Source organism: Lutra lutra, chromosome 2 (genome assembly GCF_902655055.1).
Source record: "Lutra lutra chromosome 2, mLutLut1.2, whole genome shotgun sequence".
NCBI lineage: Eukaryota > Metazoa > Chordata > Mammalia > Carnivora > Mustelidae > Lutra > Lutra lutra.
In genome coordinates, this window is record NC_062279.1 from 144,038,945 (window position 1) to 144,059,794 (window position 20,850).

Below are 20,850 nucleotides of genomic sequence, written 5' to 3' on the forward strand. Positions count from 1 at the left end.
CAGAAATGTAAGATCCTGCGAAGGAACACAGTATCATTTTGGGGTTGGGGCCCCTGGGTGGCTCAGTGGGTTAAGCCTCCAACTCTTTTTTTTTTTTTTTTAAGATTTTATTTATTTATTTGTCAGAGAGAGAGAGAGAGAGCGAGCACAGGCAGACAGAGTGGCAGGCAGAGGCAGAGGGAGAAGCAGGCTCCCCACAGAACAAGGAGCCCGATGTGGGACTCGATCCCAGGACGCTGGGATCATGACCTGAGCCGAAGGCAGCGGCCCAACCAACTGAGCCACCCAGGCGTCCCGAAGCCTCCAACTCTTGATTGAAGCTCAGATCTTGATCTCTGGGTCGTGAGTTTGAGCCCCTCATTGGGCTCCACACCCAGTGTGGGGCTTTAAAAAAAAAAAAACATATATATATATATATATATATATGTATGTATGTATTGCAGACTGTTGTAGTTTAGCTGTTTAGTTATTTTAGTTCAGAGGAAGTACTCTTGGGGTCCTCTCTTCCCTGGGCACTCATATCACCCACTTCTAACAAACATAACTTCATGAGTCAGCCACTGGCGTGTCCATGGGTGCAGCAGGCCTTGGCCAAGAGTCTCCCAGGCCGATACGTGAGGTCCAGAATAAGCAGGAGGGACCACAGCCATGCTCTGGGGGCTGATGTTCTGGGGGACGAGCTCATCACAGGACACATCAAGGGGTGATGAGCGACACACACATGGAGGGGAAGAACAGCAACTCTGAGGGGCAGGGGAGTGCTGCCTACTGTGGGGGCTCAGGTGGGGCTCTCCCGGGGAAGTGAGTCCCCGCCGGGGCAGGAAGAACCATGGGGGGCTCCGGAGGAGAGCTGCTGGGCAGAGGGGACTGCGGAGTCACAAAGAAGCAGAGAGGTGGCAGGTGGCCACCAAGCCCCGCGGGCCACTCAGCGCTCTGACTGCTCTGGGTGCACAATGGACGCCAGTGCCATGTGCGCAGAGAGTGACCACTCCAGCTGGCCTCCCAGAGATGTGCGCTGGCCACTGGCCACCTCCCCCAAGTTCAGGGGTGGGAGGGCAGGCGGGAGGTGAGTGGCGTTGAGGTGGGTGGCGGCGGTACCACACGAACATGGGAACCAGAGCAATGCGTGTGGACTGGGTGCTGTAAAGAGCTGGGGGTCTATGAAGTTTCCTGAGAGACGTCAGATGGTCAGTCCCTCACTTTTGCCCACTGGGTCTCTGCCTTTGAGTGTTGACGTTGACAGGCAGGAAAATGCTAGAGAGTAGCCACAGATGGCATGTGCCCCTCGGAGGGTGGGGCCGGTGCCCCAGCCAGCCGGCGGCCAGCCAGGCGCCCTTGTTGCGCCCTGCAGGCACGGAATGCGTGGCATGTACTGAGCATGGTCCCGTGCCAAACGGTGTCTCATGTCCAGCATGCTCTACCACCGTCCTTGCCACAGTTCTACAGGGTGGCTGCTCTCGACGCTGTCCTCGGTACTCACTGGACACACCACGTCTGCTGGGGGTGCTGGTGCTTTCGTCCCCTGCCACCTCCGGCTGGGCCCTGAGCATCCATCCAGCTGGACTCAGGGAAGATTCTGGATTGCTTGGGGGAGGGTCTAACCCCCTTCCTCTCCTGCAGTTTCATGAACAGGCGCGGCATCTCTGCCAACCCGTACCTGGGGAGCACCGCCAACGGCTACGCGCACCCCAGTGGCACGGCCCTGCATTACGACGACGTCCCGTGCATTAACGGCTCGGTGAGTGCATCCTCCTGGCAACAGTCCGGGCTCTGGCGCGTTAGACGTGGGGCGGTGGGAGCACACCTATGCCTGGGGACCCCTGACTTCCAGCCCGGAGCCCCAGGACTTTCCGCCATGCTCTGGGGCAAGGATGAAAACTGTTTCCCCCTCCCTCCTCTGCTGGTTTTTGACTAGTCGTCCATCTGCATCTGCACAAGTAGGGAACCAGACCTCAGGACCCTGAGTGTCATTCAGGGTCCTCGTCATCACTTAAGTGTCTCTGCACGGCCCAGAATACCGAGTGAAGGCTAGCACGTCAGGGTCTGTAACCTGGATACATCACAAGAGAGTACAGTACAGGTTATCGCTCAGCAGTCAGTGCTTGGAAAAGAGCTCAGGGAACACCCATCACAAGAAGCATTGCCACGGCCAAGGCCACCCTGCATGCTCCCTGGGCCAGGCCCTGAGCCGTCTCCTGGCCCACCAGGCATGAGGCCCACAGAGTCCGCAGGCTCCTGGAGGGGCACTCAAGATGTGAGCCTGCCATTGGTCCCCCAGGATTGGGTGGGCTTAGTCTGGGCATCTGTGTCAAGATCTAGTTCAGAAGTTGGTATAAGATGCGTTGATTGTTGGTTTTTTCCAAGCTTGGAACGTCTGTTAGATTTTTTTCTTGTTTTGCTCATGCATTCTTTTCTCCATACTTTGGTGGCAGTCCCCAATCGGCTCCCTGTTTTACATGGTCATAAAATCCACACCTGCCCGAGGCAGGAATGGGGAGACCACAGTCTTCTTGAGGGAGGTGCAGGGGTCGAGCAAGGACTCCTGGATCTCAGAGATAGAAACAGACTGAAAAGAAGGTTTCTGTGCTCTGGGTCAGAAGTGGCCAGCCAGTTACCACATGCTATGTGTCCTGTGTCCCGTGTCCCACCCTTTCTCCCTCCTTCCCGATTTTCTGCACGTCCCCCAGCACCCGGGCTCTGCACCAGGGATAATGGCCTTCTGGTCCAGCAGGGCTGAAGAGGGGGTCGGGGTGTAGCGCAGAGTGAGGGCCAGGCCTGGCAGGCTCACATGAAGATCAGGGGCCGCGCTGGGACATGGGGGAGGAGTAGGAGCAGAGCCACTGCGCAACCCCATCCTGCCTACAGGTCCCTGAGCTGGTTTCCTGTCTGAGGCCGGGGTGGTCAGGGCTGGGGTAGGGAGAGAGTCCCGGCCCAATGAGAAAATGTGCACTCCTGACCCCCATCTCCACCTCCACCCTCACTCCCGGGATCTCCAGAGTTTGAGGTGCTCCTGCTGCCCACAGTGGCCCTGACTTAGGGAAGGCTGCGTGGCGACCTCTGTGAGAGCAGGATCTGGAGTGGTCTCTGTGCGTCTTCCTGGACACAAGCCATGTCCAGGGTGGCCCCAGCGGTGCTGGCTCCCAACGATTTTGGTTGCCCACAGCCCCCTTGAGCAGTGTCGCCCTCATTGTGGGCCCAGCCCCCAGACCCATCCCCACGGAATGCTCTGCTGCTCTGGGCCCTCAGCCTCCATGGCTGGACAGCAACACAAACCTGCCTCCGGCCCTGCCCGCCCCAGGGCCCCTTTGGGCCTCTTTCCCTGAAAGGGTTTTTCCCCCCTTCCTTTCCTTCAACACGGAAGCTGCAGGGCGGGCTGAGCGCCCGGAAGAGCCCCAGGCCCACCCAAGCACCACCCCACCCACCGGCCCATGCGCCTCCATGTGGGTCCCGCGGGTTCAGGCCGGCCCCTAGGAAGGAGCTTGCTTTAGGGTCCCCGCAGCACCCTCTGTCTCAGAGAGAAAGGCCCACCGTTCTGCAAGGGCTCTGCATTCAGCAGTTGTGAGCCATTCCTTCTGCACGAGGACGGCGGACAACGCAAGGTCCTGTGCGCGGCGTCAGCGTCTCGCTGGCTTTAGTGACGGCTGTCCTGAAGCTCGGGCCTCTCCTCGAAGTCTGCTCCTCCACACCGGGCCCCAGTACCAGGCAGTCCTTTCCTGCTGGACTTTCTGAGCTGAATCTTGACCTTTCATCGATCTCTGTCACCCTAGGGGCCCCCCGTGACACCAGCCCCAGATCGAAGTCTCCAAAAGGATTTAATCCTGACACCGCTATGGAGTCTGTTCTGGAAGCACTCCCAGGAGCCCGATCCTCTGGTGTGTGGGGAGGGGATGGTCCACCTAGAGCTTCGAAATGAGCTTCGAAACGAGCGTGTGCCGGTCACCCTCACGGGGCCGTCCCATCCGGGCTGCACGCGTGGGCTGCTGTGTTTAGATGGTAGGAGTGTCCCCGCGTCACAAAAATAGACCCCTCGAAGTGGCTGCGAAGGGACAGAGGGCTCCTCCCTTGAGGTTTCAGGCTGTTCCTATTTCCGTAACAAAAGGCTGTGATTACAGTCTGGCAGAAGGAGCTGCTGCCAGAGGGGTACAAAAATAGGGTAAGATGAGCACAACATAGGAATTAATATTTCTCTCTCTTTTTGGTAAATGCAAAGCAATTTACAAAGACCTTTAAAATGGAAAGGGCTCTGGCTGCAGTTGTAAGTTTAGGTTTTCATTTATGCTTTCATGTTCAGGCTCTGAAGCGGCCTGTAGCTATTTCAGTCCTTTGTAAAAAGGTTTTCTGCTAAGACGATGCCATTATATCCATTATATGCTGAAAGGTCCTCTTTTCTACGATGATTGCATTTCTTTCTTTTGACAGACTATGTTTTGGTCGCTGGGCTTCTTTGAGGCATAAGAGTGTGGCCGCCGGGAGCCCAGTGACAGTCACCTGTACCACCCAAGTCCCTGGGGCCTGCCTGATGGATGGGGAGGGTCAGGAGGGGCCTTTCTCCCCTGGGAGAGCCTGCAGCTGGGAGGCAGCTCCCTGTGCGGGTAGCAGCCCGGCTCTGCCTCAGTTTCCCCCTGCCTCTTTTGAGAGTCCCCTGGGAACCACACGGGTCAACAATTGTGAAGGACTTCAGACAACATCCAGGCGTAGTCACGACTATAAACAAAAGTGCTTCGCTGGGATCACAAGGTGCTTTCTGGAGGCAGCCAGACCTCTGGGTTTCGCCAACCCCCCTCCCGCCCCGGTCTGGCAGGCCTCTCCTTACGTCCCGTGGTTTCTGCTCTCCAGACTAGAACTTCCAAAATCTGGCTCTTTGAAGAAAGAAATGTCAAATCAGTTCTTTTTTCCCTCTATCTTAAAAAAACAGAATGACACAAACATTTCCTAAGCCAGTTACCCTGGGAGTGATTCAGGGGAAAAGAAACCTTGGCTGAAACCTCGAAGCAGAAACGTCCACCTGTGCGTGCATGTGTTTGTGTGTGTGTGCGTTCCATCGGTGACCGTGTTTTACGGGGTACCTGCATGTGTTCTGGGGGTATGCGTGTGTGTGTGCGTTCCATCGGTGACCGTGTTTTACGGGGTACCTGCATGTGTTCTGGGGGTACTAATAATATCTCAATGTACTAAAATCTCTGCCATGCTTTCCGTGACCGAGGGCACTAACGACGAAGCTGTGTGTTGCAGTGGGACCCTGAAGATGGCCCTCCTGCTTCCGGTGCCAGGGGCCTGGGAGAAGAGGTGCTCTATGATAACGCGGTCCTGTATGATAACTTGCCATCTCCGAAAATCTTTGCACGCTACCCGCCTGCTGACAGAAAGGCTTCTAGGCCGCCTCCCGACAAACTGTTCTGTAACCATTACAAATACCCTCCCTCCTGCAGTCTGCCTCCCACTAACCCCTCATCTCTGGGGAGGGCACCTCTCGGGCTCAGCAATCAGGTACAGCATCTCCTTCCATCCTGTTCTAGAATTGTCTGAATCATGGTCCTCTGCGGGGGTTGGTCACTGGCCCGTAGCAGATGAGACTCACTGAGGGTCAGGTGGGACTTTTGTCTCCACCAGAATGGAGTTTGCAAATGCAATCCCCGGGGGGCTGCCTGGGGGCCGATGGAGCGCCCCGAACTAGCTCGCGGCTGAAGAGGCCCGGTATTTCGTGGTCTAAATCTGGCTTTCTTTCTGTTCCCGGAAAAGTCCCTTGTGAGTTTTGTGCGGTACGTTGACTAAAGCCAAAGATTTTAAACAAGGACAGGAACACTAAAACATTCCAGAAGATTCTTGCACTGCAAGCTTTTTTTTAAAGATTTCCATCACAGGTACACGAGGAACGCTGGACTCCAGGTAGTAATTGCTTCCGATCTTTCCACGTTAAGCAGGATTTTCAGGGTACGACAGGGTTCTTCTATAATGAGTCTGAAAGTGGGACGCCTAAAAACAAGTTGATGGTAATGAGAATTTTGGATTGTGATTGCATGACCAATGATGACCTTGGTGTCGAGCTGCCGTTGGCACCATACCCCATAGTTACGGCAAACAGCGACGGCCCAGTGTAAATGTTCATTGCGTGTGTTCACGTGCTTTCCGCCCACGAACGTTGTATGCTTTGCTCACGAGTCCAGGGGCCATGAGAATTCTCTGCAAACATGAAGCAGATGGGCACACTTTATCTTTTTTTTTTTTTAAGATTATATTTATTTGAGAGAGTTAGAGAGAGCACAAGTAGGCAGTGCAGCAGGCACAGGGAGAAGGAGAAACGAGCTTCCTGCTGAGTAGGGAGCCCGATGCGGAGCTCGATCCCAGGACCCTGGGATCATAACCTGAGCCAAAAGCAGAAGCTTAACCTACAGGCCCCTCTAGGGACACAGTTTAATTCACATTCTTTCCCCTCCATTTCTTGGGTAATTTTCAGAAACACCGAGTGCCTGGTAGGGCCCTAGCATCTCAGGTTTGCTGGCTCCCCGCGGCCTGTAGACTCCATCCAATCACAGCCTAGGATTTGTTTCTGATTTTTAACCAAGATTCACTCACTGATCACACATCTATATCCATACTTGCTTTTTTGCTGGCATTCAGTTTCTGTTAGGTAGAAATCGTGGGACGGAGTATGACACCTCGTGCTTGCATTGTCCCCAGATTAGTTTGGAATGGTCTGATACATTGTTTCTTGTGTTGTTTTTATTCATCTTTACTATTTTCAGTAGGAACACATTTGTAAGTGGAATTATAGCACCTTTCATTTTCCTGTGCTCCTTTGGTCGTTCTCATAACCTGTTGGTTAATGGAGACACCTTCCAATTACCACGCACCCCCAGTGTGCCACAGTTGTGCCCCTGTCTGGTGTGTCTTCTGCCCATTTTCAGGAACACCATGGACAGGATTCAGTATCTTTATTTATTTATATTTTTAATGAGCTAATGGAAGCTCAGAAAACTTTAACAACTTGCTCCAGTGTGTCCCAAATCCTAGAGCCAGAATCTGAAGGGAGGGCATTCTCCCCAAAGTGAGTCCCACGGCAGCAGCACCCATCAGCACCTGCTACCAAGCCAGATCGATGACACAGCTGGGGGACCCATGGCATTTGTCAGTCTGTAGCAAAAGGGCGAAGGTACCATTGCTTGGGTCTTAAGAACCTGTGGCTACTTCAGACCCCGTTCATACTGGTCCCATGTTCTCCCCTTGCCTCCACCTTCTGACCCGTCAGTGAAGCAGAAGGTGGTTTTTTGTCCCGTGGGGACTTCAGCCGACTGCATAGACACTCAGGCCGGAATCTGGAGCTCAGCCAAGCCGCTCCCCTAAAGAGCATCCGCTGGAAAGAAAAACCGTTCGTGTTTAAAAACCCAAACTTTCACTAATCACAACCAATTGCTCTTGGATATCCAACTGCCCGGTCCAGTTTCTTGATGAGCATTCATGATCCCAGTAGAAATCTATATGACTTTTATTGCATCCCAACTGGGCAAGTCCAAGTCCCTCACCGGCCTTGGACCTCAGTTCCAGACCTGCTCAGCCAGCGCAGGAAAACCACGGCAGCTTCGTGTCTGGAAGCCAGACGGGTTTTTTTACTCCCTTTGTGTTTCCTGTGTGTGGTGGGTTAAATGCAAGATTCAGGGTCTGAGACAACTTACTGAAAAAGAAGAAAAGTTTTTTGTTTGTTTGTTTTTTTGTTTTATGGTTTGTTTTTAAATTTTCTTACTGTCTATCTCAACAGTTGAAGGGTAAAAAGCCCCCAGTGGCCTCCAATGGGGTTATGGGAAAAGGGAAGACCCCGAGCAACCAGCAAAAAAAGGCGGATTCCGTAGCCGGTGTGAAGCGAACATCTTCAAGTAAGTTCAAGGTTCAGCTTCTCAGTGCAAGTTTCAGGTGTGGTTTGTAGAGGTGGGGCCGTAAGAGCCATCTTTCCTCCTCACCTGTGCGGGTAGAGACTCCAAATGTGGGGGTCAGCCGGAGACAGGGGACTGTCTTCACCGTCACCCTTCCTCCTTGCCGGATTGCAGGACGGTGCGGTTTCTCACCCAGCTCTTATGACCGTTGTGTAAAGCTGTCCATTAAGTGCAGAAGGGGTTTCACGCGTTTCAGGAGGAGGTGGTCGTAGGTGCAAGGGGCCTGGGGCTTCAGGTCAGGAGACCCCGGCATGTGCACCTGATCTACGAGTGACGTAGTGACTTTGGTCAAGCCATGTAGACACCCTAAGCTCAGGTCCCTGTGTGGGAGGCATAGACCAGTGGCCACCGTGGTTTCTGGGACTGAAGGAATTGAGGTGCCACATGGCCTCCAGGCACCACAGCCCTGTAAGGATCACTAAGGGACGCACGTTCCCACTGCGCCTTGTAGTCTGTGAGCTCATAGGGACAGTCTCCCTTCCTTCTCCCAGCCTTGTCCTCGGGTAGGTGTCATCCCCTGCCCCACCCTGTGAGGCAGAATCCTCTCTGAGAAACCAAAGGGGCTCCCACTGCACCTCACAGCTGGCAGGTGACAGAACCAGAGGGACGAGCAGGCGTCCAAATCTGGGGGGCGGGTTTGAGCCAAGAAGCAGCAGATACAAGTGAGGGACTCAGCACCCCTGCAGAAGGATTTGTGGTAGTGACAGCACTGTGGGTTTGCTTCAGCCCTGGGCGGTGGGCGCCGGTCCCTTTGGCCAGCCGGGAGCGCTTACCCGCAAGGCATCCTTGCCACCGGGGCCATACGGTCAAGCCGGGCCATGGGCATCGAGCTGCTTGGGGCTCGCAGGAGAGGCCGAGCTGCAGGCTGTCATGAGTCTTGAGCTCCTAAGGGTCTTGCAGGGAGGATGGGAGTCAGATGCCAGTGATGGGTTTGAGAGGATCGCTTGGGGAGTAAGTAGCATCTACACTTTCAGAATCTGGCTCCGTGTGGCCAGGAGACCAGTGTCCGTGTCCGTGAAGCCGAGGCCGCCTGGCCGCAGCCAGGCACCCCTTCCTGACTTACTGACCCTCTGGCCCCATGATGGGCGTTCAGAGTTTGAGAGCACACGGGGATGGGGAGGCGGGCCTCTTCCTTGGCCATGTATGCAGACGAGCCTCGGACTTCCGTCCTGAGGGAACATGTAGCCTGTCCATCCGCCTGTCTGTACTTCCCTCGTCCTCACACCTGCATTTCAAGCACACAGCTCAGGAGCCAGTTTTATTGTGCTTATTTTGACCTTATCTTTCTGGCCAATCTTGTTTCCCTGACGCAGTTGGGTTTCTCTATAGTCATTTAAAATTTCCGCGCTGTGCACTTGGGGAGGGGGTAGCTGGTCCCCGAAATTCTGCCACGTGGAACCCGACCCTCATGGGATCTCCTCTCAACAACTTTCCTCCCCGTGCCTGTGCTCCTGGCATTTCCTGGGTGATTTATCCCTTTATTTTAGAAGACCTTCTGTAGGGACTCTTTATTAACTTTGGTGACATCTAATGGTGACAAAAGAGAAAAATAATTGCGTTCTGTGTTTTTGCTGAATTCAGCCTGTTGCACTGTAGACCGGAAGGGCTTTCCGGCATGGGGAACAAAGATGTGGCTGGTTACACCCCACTCCTGCTTTAGTGCTGAGGCTCCGGGAGATACACTGTGGCCCAGGGTCATGGCCACCTCCCTGGCTCCTGCCTCCACTGGGGACTCTCACCCCATGCTTCTGCCCAGAAGTTGTTGCATGTCCTGTGGGGCTGCAGACACGCAGGCCAATGACAACATTGTGGTGGGGTGTGCTGTGGGGTGTGAAGCCTGGGGGGTGGTGACGCACGGGAGGCCCCCCCGGGGGGAATCAGGTGTGGGAGGCAAACAGAAGGGCAGAAATCGGTGACCCTAAATCACGCCTGTGACATCATCCTCTCTTCACACGTTTTTTCCAGAGAGGGTCCTTCTAGCTTAATACTTATCAAAGACCAGTGTGATTAGAGGAGAAGAGGTTGGGGTAGGGATTTTAAGGTGACATTAAGTACTAGGGTGACACTGGCCAACTCTCAGAGGGGTTTCCCGAAGACTGGTTTCCTCCTCCTCCTCCACTCACTCCTTTTATTTTTTTTTTAAGATTTTATTTTTATTTATCTGACAGAGATCACAAGTAGTCAGAGAGGCAGGCAGAGAGAGAGGAGGAAGCAGGCTCCCTGCTGAGCAGAGAGCCCGACTCGGGGCTCGATCCCAGGACCCTGGAATCATGACTTGAGCCAAAGGCAGAGGCTCAACCCACTGAGCCACCCAGTCGCCCCATCACTCCTTTTATTTAATGAGCCCTGGCATCCTGCCCATCTTGTGCTTGTCCCAAGTACTTTGTAAATATTAAGTGGACCCTCAAAACGGCCCTGAGAGTGGCCACTTCACAGATGGGGGAACTGAGGCATGGAGAGGCGAGGGGCCTCGCTGCGGGGTTCTAACCCAGTCGGCCAGGCCCAGACGCTGCTCTGCGTGGACTCCCCAACTCTCCATTCCTCGCCCGCTCACTCAGCAGATGCCCGCGTGCTTGCTCCAGGCTGGGCACCAACCGCAGCCCCGGGGACAGAGCCGCCATCCGGTCGGCCAGAGCCAGACAGCGCGGGCACTGGGCTCAGGGGTGGCCGTCTTATGGAAACGTTCTGGAAAATAACAGAAGTAGGCAAACCGGAGAGGTGAGCCCCAATGCTGACAGCGGGGTGCTCATCCCAGCCTTACGCCACCTCCCATTCTTGCCCGCACCGGGACATGGCAACTGCTCACCGTTCTGCTCCATCCAAACGGGCCCCGTTCTTTCTCTGACCGAACTAGCGATAGAACCGGGTGGGAGTGTCTTTCCCTGCATTGGCCGATCTTACACAGGCTTTATGATTCACCCTGTTAGGTGGTTAAGCCTAGTTTTCTCTTGCTGCCTCTTCTCCCCTAAGATGCCGACCAGTACAAATACGGCAAAAACCGGGTCGAAGCCGATGCCAAGCGGTTGCAGAGCAAAGAGGAGGAGCTGCTGAAGCGGAAGGAGACCCTGCGGAACCGGCTGGCCCAGCTCCGGAAGGAGAGGCGGGACCTGCGGGCCGCCATCGAAGTGAATGCTGGTACGGGGCGAGGGGCACGGTTCCGGGCGTCCTGGGCACCTCCCTGTGTAGTGCCTCCTCTTCCCCCCATTCTGCCCACAGGCTCTCACCTTAGGAAGACCGCACCTCCCCGTGCAGTGCTGCCCGTCATTGGGAAGCCTCGTGGGGAAGCCTGGGGCCAGTGCTGCGGCGATGGGGTGGGGGGGAAGGGGACCTTGGGACAGGCTGGAGGAGGCCGGTGGTGCTGGGGGCTGTCGCAGCCTCGGGTGCTGGCCACAGAGATGCTCAGGGGTTTTATGTCATGTGTCTGATGAAGCAGCTGGTTGGCAGGGGGGAGCGGTGGTTGTTGGCAAGAGGACAGTCCACAGGGACAGGTAAGATTCAGGAACCCAGTAAGAGGTCTCTAGGGACAGACGGGGCCCACCATGCCCGAGAAGGGACAGTGTGTCTGAATTCTTGGAGCAGGACGATAGGCCAGGTTAGCAGAGACACTCTCAAAGGGCAAGTCAGAGCGACGGCAGCTGTCAGAGAGCCGAGTCGGGACCAGAGGGGCATCTCCAGCAGGAGCTGGGAATGAGGTTCCCAGTTCTGGGGATGGACCTGTTTAACGTAGTCACCTCAGCTCGAGACTGGCTCTTATCCTGGGCAAGACCCACTCTTCAGGCTTGGGTGAGGCAGGCCTTGGAGGGACGCAGAGGATTGGGAAGGAGGCATTGGTGAACCTGAGCCTGAACAGTCCGTCGGCACTTCCAGACTTTGTGCCTCAGTGACCCTTATGACAGGAAGTGCTTTTGGAGTTTTGAGTCTGGGAGGTCGGTTACAGGCTGAGCAGGTGGGAGATAACGCCTAGGAGGAATGGGGGATGTGACATCCGGCCACCTGTGGGGGGACCGAATGCTGAGTCAGAGACCCTGGGAGGAGCTTCCAGGCCAACAAGACAGAAGGAGGATTTCTTGCTTCTGCTGTCCCAAGTCTGCAGGATAGTGAAGACGCAGAGAGGTTAGACCAGCTCCCGCGCCATGAGCATTAGAGGCCGGGGCTGCACACAGAAGTCAGGGGACCCTCTGGCACCCATTATCCTGCATGTGCAGTGGATACTTGACCTGCCTCCTTGTGTCACTGACACACATTTCAACAAAAGCAATTCAGTGAGTGTGTGTGGAGCCTCGAGGGGCAAAGCTTTATAGTAGTCGCCCCCACGGGCATAGAGAGGACTCGGGAAGAATGGGCGGAACCAGCAGAACAGGAAAATAGCCAGACTTTCCAAGTCCACGGCGCCCCTGCAGGCCGTCCGTTGCAGCCCATGTGTTCAGGTGAGCACACGAGGTGGCTCGGGCCTAGAGTTCTGTCTGGGTTCTCTGAGACTCGAGGGCTCCGGCTTCTAGGTCAGGTCTCCCAGCTGCGGGAGAGCGGAGTGGTCAGGAGGGGCCTCGGCTCTTTGAAAGCACAGCTGGACTTGAGTTTTGTAGAAAGGGCCCAGGTCAGGGCCGCTCGAGCCGGAGAGTTCCGCGGGGTCCTGTGCGGGGTTACCTGTGACCTCCGTCCACGGAGCCCCTCGCCGGTGGCTGCAACAACTGTGCATCTGTGGGGTTTCAGGCAGGAAGACCCAGGTGGCTCTGGAGGACAAGCTGAGGCGGCTGGAGGAGGAGTGTAAGCAGAAGGAGGCTGAGCGTGTCAACCTGGAGCTGGAGCTCACGGAGGTCACGGAGAGCCTGAAGAAGGCCCTGGCTGGCGGGGTCACCCTGGGGCTGGCCATCGAGCCCAGGTCGGGGACGTCGAGCCCGCAGGTAAGGTCTGCGTCCGCCCAGTGGCCGCACAGCCGCGGGTCAGCCTTAGACGTGTTCCAGGCCGTGTGCCCAGTGCTTCTCTCCGCGGGAGGATGGTGGGCTCTCAGGCCCCCTTCCCCTCCCTCCTCCGGACCACTGATCAAAGGCACGGCCTCTGATCTCTTTGGAACCATGTCCTAATTCAATTCCAGTTCATCAGCTGAAGACGTTAATCCCATGTAGCTGGGTGGATTGAGGCATGTCTCTCGGCTCAGGAGTCCTGCCAGGTGCCGGGAAACACGGCCTCCCCCTCCAATCTCACAGAACGAATTAATCACTTTCCAATACGCATGATCCCCTTCAGTGACTTACCCTTCGCTCTTGTTGGACCAACAGTCACTGAGAATTTACTGCTGTCCTTTTCTCGTGACAGTGCCGTTGGGTCCCTGGGACCTGGGGAGTCACGGGTCACCGCTTCTATCTTACAAACCAGGAAGGGGAGGCCCAGAGTAGTAATGTGAAGCCGCCCGAGCACTCAAGGCCAGCCGTGCAGCCCTGGACGCAGGCTCTGTCTCCAGGGGCCCCAGCTCTCTCTGTCCCCGCCTCCCTGAAATCCCACCACCGCCTTAAGCCTGTCCCTCTCTGAAACTCCAGCCCCTCTCCACTGGCCACCCCTCTATGTGATAGAGTTGGCCCTCGCCTGGCAAAGCAGGTTCTAGCAACAAGAACCAGACACCAGGACCCCAGAACCCCTTGCCATGCACCACTTCCTCTACTGCAGTGTGTAGGAAAGCAGGCTCGGGGCTCGGAGGGCTTGAGGTCACCTCCCTTCTCGAGGCCTCACTTGGTCATCTGCAAAATGGGGATGGCATGGCTGCATCTGGCACGGCTCAGGGCACAGCACCTGGCCAGACGGTGTGGGCTCATCATGTGGCGGTTTGCTCATTCATTCATTCAGTGAATTACAAAGACATACCCTGGCCGTGCACCTGCAGGGTGCTGACCACTGTCCTAGGCACAGTGGCCACCGTGGAGCCTGTGTTCTGGCAAGGGAGGAGTCCCACTGGGAGATCAAGGTACAGGGAGGGTGGGTGTCCTGGGAGCTGGCACGCAAGGGCGAGCACCACCCTCCCCCTCAGCGTCTCAGCATCCTGCTTGAACAGGACCGGGCACAGTGAAGGCAGCTGTAACTGGAGAGGGTCCTGCTGGAGGCACATGGGCTTGTGGACCCCATGGACCCTGGCCGCCTGTAAGGGCGGCCGCCTACCCCCACTTGGGGTCTCTTCTGCCACGTCCCAGGCTCTCCTCCCCACTCCCTTCCTTCAGAGCCCTTACCCATTCTCTGGGCTCTGGCCCACCCCATCCCCCTGCAGCTCCCCTCCTACCTTTTGCCCCTCCCCTTCCAAATTAAACTTTTGGAAACAGATGTCTGTTCCCATGATGTCCTGTTCACCTGCTCTCTCCACCACTCATTGAACCTGCTTTCCCTTTAGGTCACCTCCAAACTACAAATCCCCCACCTCACACCTGCCTCCAAATTCCAGGTATCTCTCCACACTGGCTACTTTCTTGATGCGTGACCCTACACCCCCCTGGGGGTCCCCTCTCTCCAGGGTGACCCCCATCACCTGTCGGGGGTCCCCTCTTTCCAGTGGTGCTCCGTATTTCCCCCAGGGGTCCCCATCTTGGCCCTACTTGTCGAGTCCTCTCACTTGGCCCAAATAGCCAACTTGCCCTTCCGAAGGCTCAGGATGAGTCTGTCTTGCGCCTCCCCACCCAGACCGGGGGGCCTAGCGGCTTCCTCTTGGGTCATATGCTGCACAGCAGTGACAGGGGCAGGGGGAGTGTGGTCTGGGGGCTCCTCCTAGCAGACCCCGCTCGCTGCCAGCGCGCTTTCCTGAGCACTGGGACATACAGCGGGCCTGGTGACCACGCCTCATGTGGGGTCTTCTGTCTGCATGGACAGTCTCCAGTTTTTAGGCATCGCACTCTGGAGAGCTCACCCATGTCCAGCTGTGAGACCAGCGACGCTGAGGGCCCAGTGCCGGTGAACAGCGCGGCTGTGTTGAGGAAGAGCCAGCCGGCAGGCAGCTCCCCCTGCCGGGGACACGTGCTGCGGAAGGCAAAGGTGAGCTCGCCCTCCTGCAGGGGGGACACCTGCCCTGAGGCGTGCCTGCTGCCCTGGGAGGGATGTGGGTGGGGTGGAGGAAGACGCCGTGTCCTCACTGTCTCCCGAGTCCCCACAGGGAGCCTCCTTTTCAAAAGTGAAAAGCCCAGAACCTCATGTTGGGGGCATACACTGAGCCCCCCCGGGCCTACTGTGGTCTCCAGTCCCCAAATGGGACCAGCCCTGAGAAGCTTGGATGCTGAACTTAGAGTTCTCAGAAAACTTAAGGACCATTTGCAGGTTATCAAAGCAAACAGTTCTTGAGGGCGGTCACTACAAGTATGTCATTCAGAAAAACTATGCCTGGAAGAATTACATTAGTTCAGCAGAGGAACTGAATTTGCTCTGTTGGGTGTGAAGGCAGGCGGCCTCCCTCCGTGGCCTCCAGGCCTTGCATTGCTATTGTGGCGTTGGTCCCAGGGCCACGTCGGGACCTGGGCCAAACTGGCCAGAAGTCCATGGCTTTCAGAGAGGTGGCTTGTGGCATGGAGGAACGCAGGTGGTACCCCCGGGACGTGTTCTCAGAGTGGCCCCGGCGGCCATGGCTGCAGACGCATCTGCGACCCCGTGTCCTCCCCGGCAAGTGTCCAAAGCTGTGGGTACCACCAAGTCTGGGGAAGGAAGAGCTACTGCAGGTTTCTGTTCCCTTTCTCAGCAGGCGTGGAGTGTTCTGGGTCCGTGCCTGTCCCTGCAGGTGCGGGGGGCTGTGGGGGCAGGGCTCTCAGGAGAGAGCTGTCCGGGGCCATCCCCCTGACCATTTGCAGATGACAAGTGCAGGAAAGGGTCTGGTTTATGTGGTCTCTTGACTGTCGGGTCAGACCTGCAAGGGCACTGCTGCAGCCTGTGCATGAGCCATGTGTCCCGCAGGCGCTCAGCAGTCACCGGCTTGGGGACTGCAGCTCCTGCCGCGTCCCCAGGATAAACGTGGGGTCTCGGTGGGTCAGTGCACAGCAACGCTGAAGCCAGCAACACACCTGGAGGGACCAAGGCGTCCCTGCTCATGGGGCCAGCAACCATGCACACAGCTTCAGGGAGGGACTCCTGAGAACAGTGACAAGGGACTTGAAGCCGGGGTCAGAGGTGGGGCTTGGCCTCTGGGCCCCGGGACAACACTCCCCTCCTTGATCTAACTCCCGGCTCAACGGTGATTCCCGAACTCTTGAGCAGCCACCAAACGGGTTTCTGCACCATCCACGGCCGCAGGCCTGTCTCCTGGCACCTTGCCGCTTTGACCCGTGCCCTTCCTCTCGCCACACCAGGAATGGGAGCTGAAGAATGGGACGTAGAGGGACGGCTGGATGCCCCGCTTGCAGGTGCTGTCCCGCCGCCGCCGCAGGAAGCCCCGCCCGCGTGGCCGCCGCTCCGGACGCCAGGGCCAGCGGCCGAGCCCCCACGCCGCCAGCGCCCAGACCCACCCGCACGTCCTCTCCTACTGTACTTGTCCCTGTAAAGAAATTCACCTGTGACACCGGGGTCCCCACCTCTCTCTGTTGAAGAGCAGAAAGGGAGGTAGAGGAGTCCCGGGGCCGATGGGAAGCTGCGTCTTTTTACCGAGCTCAGCGAGTGCTCTCCCGTGTCCCCCGCACTCGGACTGCAGGCGGAGGCCCCTCGCGGGGGAGCGGCGTGTCCTCCTTGTGTCTCGGCATCCCCTCCCCACGTGCCCTTCCCATCCCCCACGTCACTTGAGGCGGGTGCGTGGGAAACCCGTGCTGTGAAGCGTCTGTTACCTTTTAACTGTCTCTTCTCTGGACAAATGCTTTTGTCGCCACGATGCGAAAAGCTGCCATTCTTTTTAAACTTTTTAAAAATGTCTCTTTTTATCGTGTGTTGCACTTAGCTCTAACGGTTTTTCAGAGGTTCTGTAGCCTATCTTATTAATTATTTGTACTGCTTTCGAAAGGCAGTGGAGCGTCTCTGCTGCTTCACTGATGTGTGTCCCCGCCCTCCGTCCCCAGTGTCCCTGACCCCATGTGCCCCTCAGAGCCTGCAGGAGACCCGCAGAACCCCGGGCAGCCTCCCCAGATGGTGGTGGGATTTCCATTCCCCCAAGAGGGAAGCAGGTTCTGGAAGTCACTGGGCCATAGAACCGCGGCATCCCGAGTAGAACGACAGCTTCCAGTCCCTCTCCCCGCCCCTGTCCCCCCGCCTGCAAACCCAGGCCCAGAGCGCGGGTGCCCCTGGATGGCTCCCAGGCCTGAGGGCCAAGGCCAGGTCTCTGCACCCGTGTGGCCTGAGACCCACCTAACTCTGCTGGGCCTCCAGAGAGACCCTCTCAGGGATCCTCAGTTCCAGGGACGGGCAGAGTCAGTCACGCTGGGGTCCCTCTACAGATGGATTCAGGGGCACACGTGGGTGCTTTCTGCTGAGAGCAAGCCTCGCATCTAGAAGCTTCCATACCAACCTTAGGGATAGAAGGCAAGAAACGGTCTCCATGTTTTCCCCTACACCCCCGGCACGCCTCCAGAGTCCCTCCCGGGCTTGGCCACGCTCACGCAGGCCTTCCTTCTGCATGGAGTCAGGAGAGCACAGGGCCCTCATGGCCCCATGAGATTTTGGCTGGAGAGCAAGTGAGCGGCCTCCTGGGCAGGAGACAGTTTCCAACAGGGAGCGGGGGCTGCAGTGGAGCCCAGTGGAGCTGTGGGCCCCCTCCTGCCTGAGCACCCCCAAGAAATCAAGGGAGGATGTCCCCCAAAGCCTCTGGGTCCATCTTCCCAGTGCTGTCAGGAGGAACCCTGTCCTGTTTGTCTGCATGGGAAGCTGGGCCGCCCTGCACTCTACAAAGCTGATTTTCTATAAAACAAAAAGGTTTTATCCCCCATAGATTTTTGCTGCCTTCCAGTCAAAGAAGGTTTCTCAAAGTAAGGCTCTTGGGCCTCCCTGCTTGTCAGCCAACTCAGTCCAAGCAGCTGACAGGTTCCAACCATCAGGAGGAAAAAGCATGAGCTGCCCATGCCCCTGCCAGGGAGACCCTAGGCAGCACAGGGACCCCACCCCCTGGGTTTGCCTGAGGACACGGCCTGTCGAAGTGGGAGCCGGGATTTGGACCCTGGGCTCAGACTCCGGCGTGTGCATTCCGTGTCTGCAGAACCCAGGTTTCACACTCCCTTTCCTCACCATCAGCCCTGTAAAGAGGATGGCAAGCTTAGACAGATCCTGCTGGTTCCCCAGAGCCATTGGCAGCGGGTCACACAGAAGCCAAGGCCGCGGCCACCCCCATGGGCTCCTGCTGTGTTGCGTGTTCCCCCGGTGTCTTTAGGTTTGATCAGAAAGTTAGGCGAAAGGATTTGCTTCCAAATAAGTTATTTATTTGTATATGTTCAATAAATAGAGTTTTTAATTTATATCTGTACATATTAGACACACATGAGACGTCTTGTCAGGATTCGGGCGGTGAGGTCATGTTAGGGCCCTCCCCAAGTCCCTGGCCGGAGGCCCCAGATGAGGCATGGAACAGGCTGGCCACGGGAGGCTTGCCCTTCCGGGAGAAGTCCCGTTCCCTTCGAGGTGTCACCTGTTCACCGAGCACTGCCCAGACCGTGACAGGATCCTGACCCAAAGTGGAGGAGCGTGGCAGCTGTGCCCATGGGGCCACCTCTGGGGATCACAGCGGCTCCCTGCCCCCACCCCCCGCAGCCCCACCATCAGCCTTGGGGCTCGGCCTCCGGCTCTGTTTTGGTCAGGTGACTTCAACCTTTAAATCCCCTCCAGTTTTGTGTGTTTATAACTCACTGACCTTTTGCACACAAACAAAATGGTGGCTGTGGGTGCGCTGTGTCACCTGTGACGTGGGATGGGTGGGAGCGGTCATTTTTCCCCTTTGGAGTCAGTGGGGGAGGGGGCAAATCCCTCTGCGGGAGTCAGAGCAGTCAGCCCCAGCCCCGGATGGTTCCACTGCCTGGTACCCAGTGCGGGTCTGGGGAAGGGTCCAGATGGGAGTGGATCTTTCTGGAATCTCTGGGTGACCGTGCATAGCCGTGGCATAAAGCCGTCCTGTCCCCCGTTCGCGTACCTCCATGTTGCCAAACCTCACCATCGTTCTCGTTCCCTTCAACTGTCCGAGATCCAGAAACCCCAAGCCACTCAGGTTGGAGATGTGCCACCTTCTGCAAAGTCAGTGTGTGCTTTTGGCCCCGAGGGCTGTCCCCAGAAAGGAGACCCAGCCCCATTTTCACAGCGGCAACAACCGGGAAGGTGCATGCAGGTTTGCACAGGGACAGGCGTGAGTCTGGGGGCTGCAGAGGGACGCAGCCTCATAGCAGGCGGTGGGTGCCCTGGGTTCGCTGGCCCAGCTGTGCGACAGGACCTCCCGAGGGTGGGCATCAAGGTGGGTGCCCAGAGCGGGGCGTCTGGTGCCAGAAAAGACCCCTGCAGCCAGCCCACGGGCCCCTTCAAGGCGGCCTCTCCCAGGGGAAGGCTGTCATCTCCACTATCCCAGCCCCCACCCCTGTCCACCTGGCTTTCTCAGATGTTAAATGGTTGCCTTCCTCATTTTGTCTTTTTCTAAAAATTTTAACGGGAAATTTTTCAAATCTGTGGCGTCGTGTTAAAGAGAGGGATTCCTTATTTTGTTCCTGTTGTCACTGCTGGCTCTTCACCATCCCCATAACGGGCTGGGTCCACACTGTGAATACCTGAAGGTGAACTTTACCTTGTGTCCCTTGTGGGGCACAGCCTCTCCCACCAGCGCCCCCTGCAGGAAGCTCGTCTCCCACGAGGCCAGGGCTACAGGGGCGCCCGAACTTCATCTGGCCCCCCTTCCTGGAGCAGTGCCGGGATCAGGATGGGAACAGGGAGGGAACTACGCCAGCTGCCTCCCTCCCGCCGCTGGCAAGCATCACCGGGTGTCCCTGGTTTTGGCCAGAGAAGGCGTTTCCAACATGGGATCATCAGATCGCGATTCTTAGGGACCAAAGGTGTTTTTAATAAGATAATCTTTCTACTTGATTTTCTAACGAGAAAGGAAATAGTGACTTTAAATTCTAACACCAACTTTTAAAAATCATGGATATTTAGCATTCACTGACCACAGCTCTAAGTTGTAAAATGTTTTCATATGAAGATTGTAATTATTTCCTTACTGTATTTTTTAAAAACTAAAGTCGTATTTAAAATTCTCTTTGAATGAAACCAGCAAGAAACAGCAAAGATTTTTTTAAATTAAATATGTTGGCGGTGCCCATTTCAAAAGGACTGTAAATATGTTTTCACTGTGTTTCTCAATGTATTTAATTCATCAAGGACTTTTATCAAAGGAAACTTCCAACTTAAATACTGGTTTTCAGGCCGTCTGCTCCATGTTGTAGTCCCCTCCCCTGAATGTTCTGCTTTACTAACGGATTTTTCTACTGTTTGAAGGGGTGTAGCCCACGGACTGGCGCCCTCCGGCGTGCCTCATTGGTGTGTTATCAATAAAGCTTTATGCTTCCAGCTGGCCTCCGTGTCTTGCTTCCGCCGGCCTCACCATCCGCTGGATGGAGGCACAGGGTTGACGGACACCTGTGGGGTGGGGGGGCGCAGGTAAGAAGGAGCAGGTGAGGGTGAAGGTGGGGGCTGTGCCTTGTTTCTATGAGCAAAGATGTTCTTTCCCCAAAGAGCGTCAGCTACTGTGCTTTCCAGTGGTTTTTAGTCCACGGATCAGAATATTCAATGTAGAGACCTTTGTGCCCCCGCTGAGGGCCAGGCTCTGGGCCAGGTGCTGGAGACAGGAGTGAATCAGATGGTACCTGCCTCTTTTTTTTTTTTTTTCAATTTTATTTATTTATTTGACAGACAGAGATCACAAGTAGGCAGAGAGGCAGGCAGAGAGAGAGGAGGAAGCAGGCTCCCCGCTGAGCAGAGAGCCCTATTCGGGGCTCCACCCCAGGACCCTGAGATCATG

At 56.3% G+C, this 20,850-nt stretch overlaps 1 protein-coding gene across 6 annotated transcripts in view; it reads left to right on the top strand.

The window, feature by feature from the left end:
* AFAP1 (actin filament associated protein 1) overlaps positions 1–20,399 on the top strand; it is a 135,056-nt gene extending 114,657 nt beyond the window's left edge. For 5 of the 6 annotated variants that reach the window (XM_047718780.1, XM_047718777.1, XM_047718775.1 and 2 more), the window contains 7 exons: positions 1,621–1,738; positions 5,233–5,487; positions 7,754–7,868; positions 10,896–11,060; positions 12,636–12,826; positions 14,772–14,933; positions 16,232–20,399. In XM_047718780.1, the coding sequence (XP_047574736.1) occupies positions 1,621–1,738; positions 5,233–5,487; positions 7,754–7,868; positions 10,896–11,060; positions 12,636–12,826; positions 14,772–14,933; positions 16,232–16,258 (1,033 nt within the window). In that variant the 3' untranslated portion in view covers positions 16,259–20,399. The remainder of the gene's footprint in view (positions 1–1,620; positions 1,739–5,232; positions 5,488–7,753; positions 7,869–10,895; positions 11,061–12,635; positions 12,827–14,771; positions 14,934–16,231) is intronic. The other variant, XM_047718781.1, reaches the window with a different exon arrangement.
* Positions 20,400–20,850: the final 451 nt, after the last annotated feature.